The sequence below is a fragment of the Pochonia chlamydosporia genome, chromosome 2 (assembly GCF_001653235.2).
Source record: "Pochonia chlamydosporia 170 chromosome 2, whole genome shotgun sequence".
NCBI lineage: Eukaryota > Fungi > Ascomycota > Sordariomycetes > Hypocreales > Clavicipitaceae > Pochonia > Pochonia chlamydosporia.
Window position 1 is genome coordinate 1,145,563 of NC_035791.1, and position 12,479 is coordinate 1,158,041.

Below are 12,479 nucleotides of genomic sequence, written 5' to 3' on the forward strand. Positions count from 1 at the left end.
TAGTATTGTAGACATTCCTAAAACAGACCAAATTATGACAACTGGCCAGTATTGGTTCCGGTACCAGCCAGGTGCACAGTGGGTTGGCTACATGAGGACAAGACCATCTCCTGAACCGAGCTCTATAAATTGATATGGCGGTAACTGTTTATCAACCGAGTGTTTTAGCCGTTCTTCCTCGTGGCGAAGAGCATCTTTGAAGGTATAGGAGGTTCTCTGGAGGAGTGGAGCGATAAACCCACCCCCTTTCTTGACCTCGTCGTGTGTCGCAACCCAATATTTTGCACCACAGGCACTTACAGCCTTGATGCCATTCAAAGCGCCAAGATTTAGTTGTTTGGTCATCCAAATGCGCACATCGTGCAAGCCATGAAGGAGAGCCAGGGTTTTGATGCGGGACGACTCAATTTCTGTCAAATCTTTGCTGTCAATGCCGTGGGGTGAGTAGATGACAGCCTCGCAACCATCGCCGGCTTGTAGGTCAAAGGCAACAAGCGTTGCCGCATGATAATACAACGCGTTTCCTGCGGTGATTACACGCCCAATGGCCACCCAATCTGGCAATGGACCAACTGTCAGTCGGGACCATTCCACCCCGCTACCTAGAGCTGGCGTCGTGATGACTTGGTCGAAATGGCCCCAACTACGAATGAGGTCCGCGGCCACATCGGCAGCAAACACAGGCGTAGAGGGAGGTAATTCTTCCAATGTCGCTCGGTGGCAGTGGTCAGTAAACTCGTGGGAAATTGCAACAACGTCGATAAACGATACAGCGCCATGTTCTTCCGATGGCCCTGGCTCCGTCTCGGGCTCCAACTGTTCCAACTGCTTCAACGCATTCTCCTGGTGGGCAAGTGGCTGGGCTTTCGACCCGGACAGCTGGTTGTGGCCGTTGTTTGTGTCACTTGCTGTGGGACGACCCTCAGTGTCTCGTAGTAACTTGTTCAACTCGGTAATAGTGGCAACGCTTGGGGCAACAACGTGCCACTGAGTGCTGAACCACGACGCAACATCACTCTGTGGCCCTTGAAGCCATGGGTCCAACAGGATGTTGAACCTGGAGCGACCTGGGGGTGGAGTTGTGGATGACGGGTATGGGAGTTGTAAGAGCCATGTTGTATCCGCATTAAGGTGGACAAGCACTGGACGAGAAGTCGAATGTAGGAGCAATGACCATTCTTCTAGGTCGGCGACTTGAATTTTTGGCGGCGACCATGGCGATTGTGGCGTAGTCGTACCTGGTTCGTCAGATTTCCGCAAACTGGTGGCTGTCATAATGTGTCGATTTGAGCAAACTGCTTGTCTGAACACCTGTGATGGGAAACTGCGTACGCGGGACGGAGTTTTGAGAGAAGAGACGCGGGAGAGAAGTGTTCCGTAGACGAGGATGCAAGGACCCCTGTCGCGGCCAGCATCAGCCCTGGTGAACCATCGCACTTGCCAAATGAAAGATTCTCGCCCAGGATCTGATCAGAGTCGGGATCTGCGGGCTTCTGGATTCTGGGTCCCCCATGATTTGCACCAAATTGCATATGCATGCACAAGATTTGACAATGGCTTTCACACCCATCTCAGCGGGCTATCGGGGGAAGAGAGTGGATAGGATGCGATAATTGACTTTCAGCCCCCAAAACGAGAGAAGGTGGGGGGAAGGTGTTAAGTTCAAACTCGACATGCTTCCTTTTGTCGGTGATATGCTCGCCATGGTAATGCCAACACATCACCTGCGTGAGCACCCTTGCTAGCCAAAGGAGGACTCAGCTCGTTCGTGACACGGTCAAGTTTAGAATCTCTTGCACGGGGTTTTCGTAGCTATCAGAAAGGAACATGCTCGACGGTGAAAAAAGAAAGCAGACTTGTTGTTGGTGTGCGACTGTTCGCGTGGTGCAGGACCGTAACCGAGCCAGGATGGTGGAATGGGAGGAGGTTCAAAATTTCTCGTGGGGAGAATAATTCCGGCAGTTTCTCAGGGCCAAGGTTCGACATTGGAATCAAATGTCTGGTTGCTCCTTCCTGTTTTCCCGCAGCTCTGAGCTTGTTCTGTGTCGTGGGCGACTTTGTTGAAGTCGAATTTGGAAGGAGCGAATCCACTTACCCTGTGCCGCAAACTGGATTCCATTGAAGGTGGTCAATGCAACTTGCAAGATTTTCGAACGTCGGCCAATATCGTGGTGATGACTACATAAGCCTCGATAACAATAAATGATTACTTTACAGTCACCACGTTGTAGCTGATCGCGATTCTTTTCGGCTGAGGTGTCCTGACATCTCGCCTTGGCAGTCCAGTCTATGACCTCACACAGGCTTCTGCATTCCTCGCCAACAGGACTAGACGAACTTGGAGGATGCAAAAATCATGCATCATCCAACCTTGACATTTACCTGGAAGAGACGGCCGCACCTCGACTTCCCAGAGTTGGCGCCAGACTGGCCCAATAAGAAGTACACTACGGAGCAATCCGTGGACCGTATTGAGCTGGCCTGCGTTCGCCTGGGGCGCTCAATGATGTCAAACAACTAAACACGAATCAAATTGATGTGTCTGACAGTTGCAATACATCGTTCGTCATGCGAAACCAGCTGAATCCCGTCGTGATCAGGCATCCATGATGTATTCTTGTCAACTCGGCCGACACAGCCTGATCTCCGGGCTCCGAACTTGAACTCTTTCTGCAGCCTTTGATAAGCTTCCTATTGAAGCAATCGCCAAATGCTTTTACATTGGAGGGTCTTCAACGGGAGAATTTGGAATTTCATGGTGGACGTACACAAGCTATCGTCTGTGTACACGCCATTCCCGCCGCAAGGACCATCTTCAGAAACGTTGTGGATGCGTTTGGCAGTTATTGTCTGCTTGGACCTGCACACCATGGCGACCGCCTTTCACTCGCGCATATTTTGCTTTTTTGCTGCCAAGTTGCCAACCGATGAAATGAAATGCAGATCTCGCGGCCATAATCCAACAGGCTGAGACAATGCTAATGCCGCCCTACTCACCACGGCCTCGGAGCACACACGACCCTTGTTCCAAGCTTCTTCTTACCCAACCAAGGACCTTGGTTCGTCAAATACTGGGCCGCGTGTCCCGCAGAGTAAATTACGCTCGATTCAAGTGAGTGTGTATTCGCCCGGAACCTAACAAGCAGTCAACAGGAAAAGGGGAGTTGGTACAACATTGGATGAGGTCAACCCCCCTTGAGCGAACCGGGTGACTGGTGTTATGGAGTCAGGCGAGCGCTTATGGCGTAATTGACCCTGTTCTACTTCACATTTTTCTTGACTTCGTTCATCTGATTCCAAACCTCATTATTGGAAATTCCCCGGCAGAGGCGTTCCCCAGTCTTGGCTTGTAGTACCACATCGCCGAGGGTGGCGTCGGTACTCTCCACTGAGTCCACCGTCTTCGTCCGGCATCCGGCTTTGCTTTTTGATCGCGATCTGCCGACTGAGAGATGGAGCTGCACTGCATAACCTTACCAAAGCCAATCGCAATCAGGGTCAACTTGCACTCGTCATATTATGATATCTTGGAGCCCATTGATCCAGATACTCGTGCCTTGCTGCATGCGTATTAGTCTGGATGGGAGAAAATGACACACAGACCGTTTCTACGCTGGTCTGCAGCCAACCTGGGACATTCCCTACCAGGGTTGCTCGGACTCCCTGGCTATTTCCAAATTATTCTTCACGCTTACACCCGGGCGTATAGTTGGTGTTTAGTATTGCGAGGACTCTGCGGAACGGGCATTTAGACAAAGCTATTCAGCCGCTTCCGCATGTTGTTCCCGACGACGTTGCAAGCAAGCTTAACGAAGCGTTTGCCAGGACGTCTATACATATACTTGGAGCTCTGATACGGGAGTGACGGGGGAGCCGGTCCCTGAGGCATTGATTGTATTAGCCCGATCCACCAGGACGAGCCACTTTTAGCTCCGAGGAGCTAAAGCTTCTGTGGAGACTATTGTCGTAGACATCATCACAAGCACAAACTAGATACGACCTGGGCTGGGCGTATGTCGGAGAGGTAATTTTTGCAATGCCAAGCACGGTTAGTCGTTTGTCTTGTTTCCACTATGGCGTAGATGATGGGAACTAAGGAACCAACAGGCCCAACCGTGGGAACTGGCGCCAAACGCTCCGGCCGGTTTACTTCCAATATATATCAGGACCAAGTCAATGTGCCAGTTTGTCAATTATATAAAGGTCGTGGCTGCAGGTCGATGCCCACCCTTGTTTATAACCTCGTCGAGTCTGGCAACTATTCCGAGTAGTTGTTCTCCTTGTCCTCCCTAACCACGCATCGCTCGGTATAAGTTCAGCATATCCCCTGCAGTCGAGTATTTACTCCAATCGGGGGCTCGGAATAACCCTGAACGGCAACTCAGGACGTGCATAAACAATACACAATGTTCAAATCAACTCTTGTTTTGGTGTTGGCCACCGTGGCCGCCGCACGACAATGCCGAAACATAACCGTCCCAGTCTCCATCAGCTCACGGAACGGCGTTTTCGACCTGAGGCCACCTTCGACTGAAATTGAGGTTACCGACTTGTTCTTGGGTATGGCCTGGCCGGGAAATAATGGAACTGCCAACTTTCTTAAGGGCGTGAGTCTTGCACTGACGAGGGACTGGTGGTTCATGGTGACTGACCTGGGACATGATATAGTACAAAACAGTGTCTGGAAACTACAAACTTGCAGCCACATACTGCGAACCTGATAAAGGCCCTGGCCACGCCCTCCAGATTCTCACTCACGGTGTTGGTTTCGACCGCAGCTACTGGGACTTTCCATTCAACAACTACCACTACAGTTACGTGAATCGAGCCCTGGATGCCGGTTATTCAACGCTTACCTGGGACCGCCTGGGCATTGGCCACTCTTCGCACGGCGATCCCGTCAATGAGATCCAAATCTTCCTCGAAATTGCCGCTCTCAAGGCGCTAACCGATATTGCGCGTGGTGGACATCTCTGCGGCGTTCCGCACAAGTTTGACAAGACCGTTCACCTCGGACACTCGTTCGGCTCCGCCATGACTTACGGTCTGACCGCCATGTACCCCAACATCACGAACGGCATTGTCCTCACGGGGTTCAGCCAAGTTCCTCAATTCATGGGCTATTTTGCCCTGGGTGGAAACTTTGCGCCCGTTAGTGACAACAAGGTTCTTGCCAAGCAATACGCAGTCGGCTACGTTGCCCCCAAGGACAGCATCGGTGTTCACATCAACTTCTTCGGCCCCGGAGACTTTGATCCTGAGATGCTCCAGGCTGCTACCATGACGGGCCAGCCAGCAGCTATTGGAGAATTGTTGACTGTTGGCTCTGGCCCCAAGTCTAGCGACTTTTCCGGCCCTGTCATGATCATCACTGGTGGTAAGTATTTTATCCGCACCAGAACTACTCTCCTGAGTCCACTGGGCTAATGATGTGCTTTACAGATCGCGACATCCCTTTCTGCGGTGGCAACTGCATGAACACCATGGCCATCAACGGCCGTGCCCCCAACCTGATTGAATACTCCAAGAACAGCTTCAAGAAAGCATCTGCCTTCAACGCCACTGTCGTACCTAAAGCAGGCCACGGTCTAAACTTCAACTCCAACGCACCAGAAGCCTACAAGGCCATCACCGACTTTATCAAAGCTCATTTGTAAACGCGGGCACGCAACAACAAAATACTTTGCAACCGCACCTTTTTTATGTTTTCTAGTACATAGTTCGGGACCAGTATTTACACAACCCCTGGTTAAGATTCCCTTTAATGTTTGTCATTGAATATTTATACATAGAATAAACACAATTTGAATGCATTTTCCCGTTACCACAACAAATCCAACCTTACCCTCCACCGCCACCACACTTCATTATTTGATAATAAACAAACATGCAATGTACGCGAGTTTCCACATTCAGCTCACATCACCCCTGCAAAACAACCCTTACTCCCGAAAGAAGCAACCCACCAAGACATACAGCTCCAACCACCAATTGTGTCGACGTTCGTATTTCCAACCAACAATGTGTGAAACTTGCTAGAAGAAAGACCAAAGTGAAGGTGGTGTTATATCCATGGTTGCACATCCGGTTGTACTCCCCGTGCATGGGTGCGACGATGCGAGATTGCCGAGTGACGTGCATATGGAAGGGAAATTGGCAGTGTGACCAGTCTTGGCATTTCGCTGTAGTTACACGCTACACAACTTTTGTCTACCTGATGGATATTACAAAGAATTTAGGTTTGAGGTCATCAGACAGACTTGAATATGAGATGGGTGATGATCCAGGCTATTTACATCAAGGACCCTTGTATCTCATATGAGGCCCAAAGTCTTCAAACACCTGCTCTCTCCAAGCGGCTTGTTCCTCGTCCGTCGGTCTAGCCTGATGTCCTTTCCGCCGACGCCAACTCTCGTCTGTTTCACGGAGCTTAACTTCATTGGAACCTCCATCCACAAACTGGTAGGATCGATAGTCGCAGTTTGCCCAAGTTGAACCTACATAACCTCATTAGCACAGCTTACAAAAAGTAGATCAACTACTCACGCCTTTGAAGCGAAACACCCTCCCAATCATCCGTCAGAAAATGAACATAACCGCCGTGAGAAACACAAACAGCTTGTCCGTCCCCATCCCCAAGAATCTCCTTCAACGACCGTCTCGTCACCCTCGCCCGCTCAACGACTTTCTCAATCTCAGGCGCGAAGAAGCTTCCCTCACTTTTATCCGTCCAACTCGGCGACACGGACGAAAAGTCAACCGTGTCACCGAATTCAGCGCGGAGGACATCCACGCTAGATCCCGTGTCGTTCGGTGCGTCAGACGTCTCTTGTAGTAGGTCAATTGCACGGACTGGTGCTAGTGTATCGTTTGAGAATGCGTGTAGGCATGTTTGTAAGGCGCGCCGCATGGGCGAGGCAGCGAGGAGTGTCAGTTGCGCGTGATGGGGGAAGGATGCGCGGAGGGAGGCGCATTGAGCGATGCCCGTTGGTGTGAGTTCTGGGTCGACTAGGGCGTCGTTTCCGGGGAACACGTTGTGTAGGCCTTGTGCGTGACGGACGATGTGGATGATCGGTGGCATGTTGAAGGGTCGGTGATGGTGTTGTGAGGGTTGGGTTGGGTTGGTGGTTTCAGCTTCTTGTGGTTGGCGGTTAGCCACGGTGGCAGGTAACGGGATAGTTGCTTTTTATTGGAGTTTTGGCGACTCATAACGTATGAGTTGCGTTGATTAAATTGAGCATCATGGTTTGTGATTTGGTTAATTGTTGCCGTTGTCGGCCATACGTTGGATGAGTCACAGGCTGGTAGCGACAAGGATGGTGGTTGAATTCTGTTGAGGGCAGATTTTGCCCAATTGTTTCAGTCATCGTGATGCTGAATTTATGATAACAATTGGTATAATTTAAAGATGAATGCCGAATGAGTTATCAGATGCCTAACATTTGACAGCTTAAGCACACCTCATCCGTTCCAATTCCAACTGTCACTTGACAATCCCAATCCCTGAACACAAAAGTGATGGGCATGCCCGAGGAACTATTTTCATGTCATTTGTTTTTCTGAAATTTCTGAAATTAGTGTGAAGGAGGCGATCACTGCTGTAGACTCTCGTCCTTCATGTAACCTGTAGCCCACTCAAGCTGCATGAAGATGTTCGTTGCTACCAGATCTACATCCGCGTCAACACATCAATGAATTCACATGCACTCAGGAACAACCGGAATTTCGTTAAACATGCAATTTATCATTCATGATTACAAGTCAGAGACTTACATCACAGTCCCCTTATCCCCGAAGTCAGATCGGGCTCTGCCCATCACCAGATTCCTCCAACCCCGTCATCTCAAGCTTGCATCATCAACAGGTAAATCTGTGCAACGTACTTTTTCAATCACCGCGGGCTCTTCCCACCATGCAAGTATTATCAACAATGAGGCGCATAATCCCCTCACTGCCGCCCCGCCTCGAAACCTAATCCCATAACTGCAGCATATCACCGCTTACGAAACTGGCTGACTATTGGATTGGCAATCTTCACTTGTAACTACGTCCAATGTGCCACTCACGCCACGACTGTTGATGCGGTTACAAGTTCATCTAGCCGGCTAATCCGTCGCTCCTACAAACACCGTAATTGTAATATAAAAGCGCCAGCGCCTCGTTCTCCTAAAAACACCATCAACTTCGAACATCTTAACATCATCATTAAATAGCACAACCTACACAATGAGCCAAGGAAAACCGCCATATCCCCCCTTCACAGCCGACTCTGCAAAAGTCAAAGTCAAAGCCGCCCAAGACACATGGAACACCAAGTACGAACTCCCCCCCCCCCCCCCCCCCCCCACATTCACTTCTTAGCTAACACGCATAGAAACCCCCAAGTCGTCAAGATGGCATACACCGAAGACTCCATCTGGCGCAACCGGGACCACTTCCTCGTCGGCCGCGACGAAATCCAGTCCTTCCTCACCAAGAAGTGGGAGCGGGAGCAGGGGTACCGTCTGCGCAAGGAACTCTTCGCATTTACGGACAATAAAATCGCCGTACAGTTTTGGTATGAGTGGCATGATGCGGCGGGACAGTGGTGGCGCACGTATGGGCTGGAGGATTGGACTTTTGCGGATGATGGGTTGATGAGGAAGAGGCAGATGAGTGGGAATGATGTCAGGATTGGGGAGGAGGAGCGGTGGTTTAAGGAGGGGGTTGATGTGAATGACGTGGATATTTCTGAGAAACATTGGTGACATGGGACTTTCCATGCGTGCTTGAGGTGTTATCCACGATGTTGTGTCTATCTGGAAGTTTTATAGTTTCATTGTATGATGGATACTTGGACTGAAGATTCGGATGATGCCAGGATGTTAATGGGAATCTCGTATGCAATATCGTATAATTCCAATACATTAGGTTAAGAACGCGGAATGTGAGAAGTCTGTACGAGTTGGCCACGACCTTTTTACCAAAGCAAAGAATACGATATTCTCACCAATTTAAAGTGAATGTTTACATATACAAGCAGGTCAGGCTAAGCACAATCACTTCAAGCCACCCCGTTATATATAAATGCATGCATTTCTAGGACTGTAAAAAGCAAAAGCTTCAACTATGTAAAGATGTTCGCTTCAGATGGGCCGACTCATACCCAGACAAGCTGGTATACAAGGTAATCATGCCAGTGATGCTCACGTCTGCAGCTGCCAGCATCCAGTGCAACCTATAACAATACAGTTGCCATGCAGGATTCTATCCCATCCAAAACTGTCGCTATGAGAAAACAATTAAAAAAGAATACAGAAACCCCACCAATGAGAGCCAGAATCTATCATTCAAGAAAGAAAAATAAAAATAGTCATACTGGGCTTTTGAGGACCAGTCCGAGGTGAGGCGTTCCCACCAAGAAACCCATGCTGTGGATGAATTCCCCCATATTAAATATGTCTTCTTGTCGAAATCCCGGCGGCACACGGGGGGATCCCTTTGGCGGACCTGCTACGAGTCGTCACCCAGCACGACCCAGGCATCTGCAGGTGAGTTATCTGCGTTCTCTTGCACCACTCTCTGCGAGGGAGCATCGTCCAGCTCGCCATCTGAGAAGCAGTCGTAATCTGAAAGAACATCAACCACCAAATCAGGAGGCTGTGAAGTGTCGACATCAAAAGAAGGCTGTGAGTTGGCAAGTTCGTAAATGACACGCAGAGGAGGTTGCGACTCGGCCGAGTCATGAGGCGCATGTTGAATCGCCTCTTCGGGTTGCGGGTAAGTTAGCGACATGAGGTACTGAGCAATAACCTCATCGTCGCCTAGATCGGAAAAGGAGAGATCGAGATGCAAGGCGTGGTTTCCGAACCCACCCTTGGCGACCTTGTGCTTCCGCGCCCGCTTAGCGGGGCGGATCGAATAGAGAGGCTCATCATGCTGGATGCTGTTCAAGTCGAAGCTGTCGCCACCGCTGCGGTTCTGCTCGTCGTTATCGTAGAGCAGTCCCATGCGGTAGAGATCAGCGACCTGCTGGTCTTCGTTGCCAGGCTCGGCGCGGCGGCGAACGTGCACCTTGGCAGTAGATGCATCTCGGAAAGCGTCTTCTCTCTCGAGCGTTGGTCGTCGAACGAGACGATATCGATCTGAAGGCAGTTCGATGTCGCTGTAGGCGAGTTCCCGGCCGTCGTCTTGGCTATCTATTTTGCGGCGAATGGGACCATTATGGGTAGGGAGCTCGTCACCTCGATAAGCTGACTTGCCGATGTTGTAGTAATAGTTGCGTAGGTCCTGCTGGATGTGAGGGCGCAGACTGGCTTTGTCAAGCTGGCTGTGATCTTGCTGGCAGTCAGGGAAGATGTTGATCTGGCCGCTTTCAACGAGATGCTTGGCACCGGCACGGACGAGGCGGTTGAGAGAACGATATTGTGGCTTGAGACCACGGCGATGATACTGTCGTCTCTGCGCTAAGCGAAGAGCATCCTCTCCAGAGAGGCTGTCGGGGATGGAAGTCATTCTGAAACGCTGGACGCTGTTGTCGATCTTTATAGGTATATCGAAAATGATAGTTTTACGGGTCGTTATTGACAGCGTGTCCGATAACGTCGATACGTTTGGTGTTTTTCGACTTTGGAAAGTGGTGTTGGTGTGTAAGTTGTCAAGTAAGGGCGTTGTGTGGTGGGTAGTTGTCGTCAAGATGTCAAAATGGAAGGTTCAGGAACATAACACACACTCCTTCTTCGAAAAAGAGAGCTCTTTCGTTGTAAGGAGCAAGTGTTTGCTTAGGGCGCAGCAGTAGTGGTTGCTAGAATTCGCAAGAGTTCAGTAGAACCTGATGGACATCGTGAGAGCAGATAACAATGGTATGGCCGTGGCGACTGGACTTATATCGGTCGGGTGCCTGCATCACAAGCTCGGGCGCTCATTGGCTGGCGATAGAGTCATCTGGGCTGCGCCTTGTCCGGCCATCCCATCCTGCGATCTTACAGCCATGAGATGCGGATGACGTGTGAGTCATGGGACGCCTTGCCATGGCATGGGCCAAAGAAGATGGTCAATGAGCCGTTGAATGCGTCAGCCACTCGGAGACGCAGTTGGCGGCGGGTGTGATGGTCATGGTCAAGGTCTTGGTCAAGGTCATGGTGTCACTGGCCCGGTCCCAGACTGCTTCAGATTCCGGGGTACACTCAGCGTTCTGGCCAAAGCGCCCCACTTTTAAACCCGTCTCTGCGCCCGCATTGGCCATGGCAGTGACGCTGCACTTGCCGTAGCCTACTGGGCGTTTTCTCGCAACAGGCTGCGTTCAGCGGCCTTTCAGCTGCTACACCAAAACCGGTCGCTTCGAATGCCCGTTCATCGCCGAGCCATGTCTTCTGCCTTCGCTTTCCTACTTTTGGTCAAGCTCGCTAGGTCGCAAGGCTGACGAGTCTGTTCCGTCACTGCTGGTGTGCATCCATCGCCATATCGTCGAATGGCTGCTCTGGCATCCCTCCAGTGGCCTGGACCGTTCTTCTACTTCCAAGGCACTCACGAGTCTCGCAAACCCTGACACCCGGCCTGGACGAGCAACCATGCAAATGCGTGGGTATTTTTGGTTCTTGTTGGCTATATCCCATGCTACCAGAGTCTGGGAACAGGGCTGGCTTTCGCGTCACTGATTTGACTGATTTCATCTGGAACCGGAACGACCTTGATTGCCGTCACAGGTTGTCCAGGCCCAGTTCCAGCAAGGTTCTCGAGGCCGCCGAGAAGGCAGACAGGGACAATGACGTTCAGTTGACTATTCAGGTCCTCGCAACCTTGGACGATTGATCCAAACTTCACAAAGTCCAGATCACACTCACATCGAGCAATATACTGTTGCCAACTGGATGCTGCGAGTTTTCCGATAATGGGCCTGGCAACTTCGTGCTTACAACCGTATGTCTCGTATGGAGGACCAGACGTAGAGTCATCACCCGCACAAAGACCACGTCGAGTCACAACCCTCAATGTTCTTCCTCATCAAGGTTGAACGTGGCCCGCCTCTCCATGCGTCACTTTCAGTGCCTGGCTAACGAGCTTTCGTTTGACGTCTAAACTCTCAATACGAAAAGTAATGCTACTCACAAGTCCCCAACTTTAGATTGTGCAGGAGATTCTACGGCTGAAACTTTCAACCAACCAAGTGATGTCATGATTTTGGCGCGACACTCAGAATCCGCGACACTCCTTCCCTGGCCATCGAGGAAACAGGCTCAAGTCAGGACATGCGCATAATTAGCCTCTCAATTTTATTTATGCATCTCTCCATGCCTACCTGCACTCATTGAAACGAGGCGTGATGTGGATCTATCAGCCCATGGCAACGCCTTGGGGATGTTGATGACCTTCAGGGTAGGGGAGGTAGAAGGCGAATTCCATGTGCGCTGAGAAGCAATTTCAGCTGCGTGAAGGTATCTCTGGTTGGCTGATCTCCTGTTACCCGATCAATATGCACAGTAAATGAGCTGGCTGGTCTC

At 50.6% G+C, this 12,479-nt stretch overlaps 7 protein-coding genes across 7 annotated transcripts; 3 read left to right on the forward strand and 4 right to left on the reverse strand.

The window, feature by feature from the left end:
• Window positions 1-87: 87 nt before the first annotated feature.
• On the reverse strand, window positions 88-1,275 carry VFPPC_13281 (major facilitator superfamily protein; the record flags this gene model as incomplete). The annotated part of the gene is made up of 1 exon (XM_018291058.1): window positions 88-1,275. The coding sequence occupies one exon, from the start codon at window positions 1,273-1,275 to the stop codon at window positions 88-90; it is 1,188 nt and encodes a 395-aa protein (XP_018146470.1).
• A 3,131-nt stretch (window positions 1,276-4,406) lies between these two features.
• On the forward strand, window positions 4,407-5,657 carry VFPPC_02484 (catalytic protein; the record flags this gene model as incomplete). Its single annotated transcript, XM_018282126.1, has 3 exons — window positions 4,407-4,607; window positions 4,669-5,377; window positions 5,443-5,657. 3 exons carry the CDS (start codon window positions 4,407-4,409, stop codon window positions 5,655-5,657), a joined length of 1,125 nt encoding a protein of 374 aa, XP_018146471.1.
• A 640-nt stretch (window positions 5,658-6,297) lies between these two features.
• On the reverse strand, window positions 6,298-7,081 carry VFPPC_02485 (phosphoglycerate mutase family protein; the record flags this gene model as incomplete). The annotated part of the gene is made up of 2 exons (XM_018282127.1): window positions 6,298-6,497; window positions 6,547-7,081. The coding sequence occupies 2 exons, from the start codon at window positions 7,079-7,081 to the stop codon at window positions 6,298-6,300; spliced, it is 735 nt and encodes a 244-aa protein (XP_018146472.1).
• Window positions 7,082-7,701: 620 nt separating this feature from the next.
• On the forward strand, window positions 7,702-7,983 carry VFPPC_15510 (hypothetical protein; the record flags this gene model as incomplete). Its single annotated transcript, XM_018293263.1, has 1 exon — window positions 7,702-7,983. The coding sequence occupies one exon, from the start codon at window positions 7,702-7,704 to the stop codon at window positions 7,981-7,983; it is 282 nt and encodes a 93-aa protein (XP_018146473.1).
• A 243-nt stretch (window positions 7,984-8,226) lies between these two features.
• On the forward strand, window positions 8,227-8,747 carry VFPPC_13282 (hypothetical protein; the record flags this gene model as incomplete). Its single annotated transcript, XM_018291059.1, has 2 exons — window positions 8,227-8,315; window positions 8,375-8,747. 2 exons carry the CDS (start codon window positions 8,227-8,229, stop codon window positions 8,745-8,747), a joined length of 462 nt encoding a protein of 153 aa, XP_018146474.1.
• Window positions 8,748-9,492: 745 nt separating this feature from the next.
• VFPPC_13283 (hypothetical protein) lies at window positions 9,493-10,494 on the reverse strand (the record flags this gene model as incomplete). Its single annotated transcript, XM_018291060.1, has 1 exon — window positions 9,493-10,494. One exon carries the CDS (start codon window positions 10,492-10,494, stop codon window positions 9,493-9,495), a length of 1,002 nt encoding a protein of 333 aa, XP_018146475.1.
• A 1,101-nt stretch (window positions 10,495-11,595) lies between these two features.
• Window positions 11,596-12,202, reverse strand: VFPPC_15511 (hypothetical protein; the record flags this gene model as incomplete). The annotated part of the gene is made up of 2 exons (XM_018293264.1): window positions 11,596-11,965; window positions 12,165-12,202. 2 exons carry the CDS (start codon window positions 12,200-12,202, stop codon window positions 11,596-11,598), a joined length of 408 nt encoding a protein of 135 aa, XP_018146476.1.
• Between the last annotated feature and the right edge of the window lie 277 nt (window positions 12,203-12,479).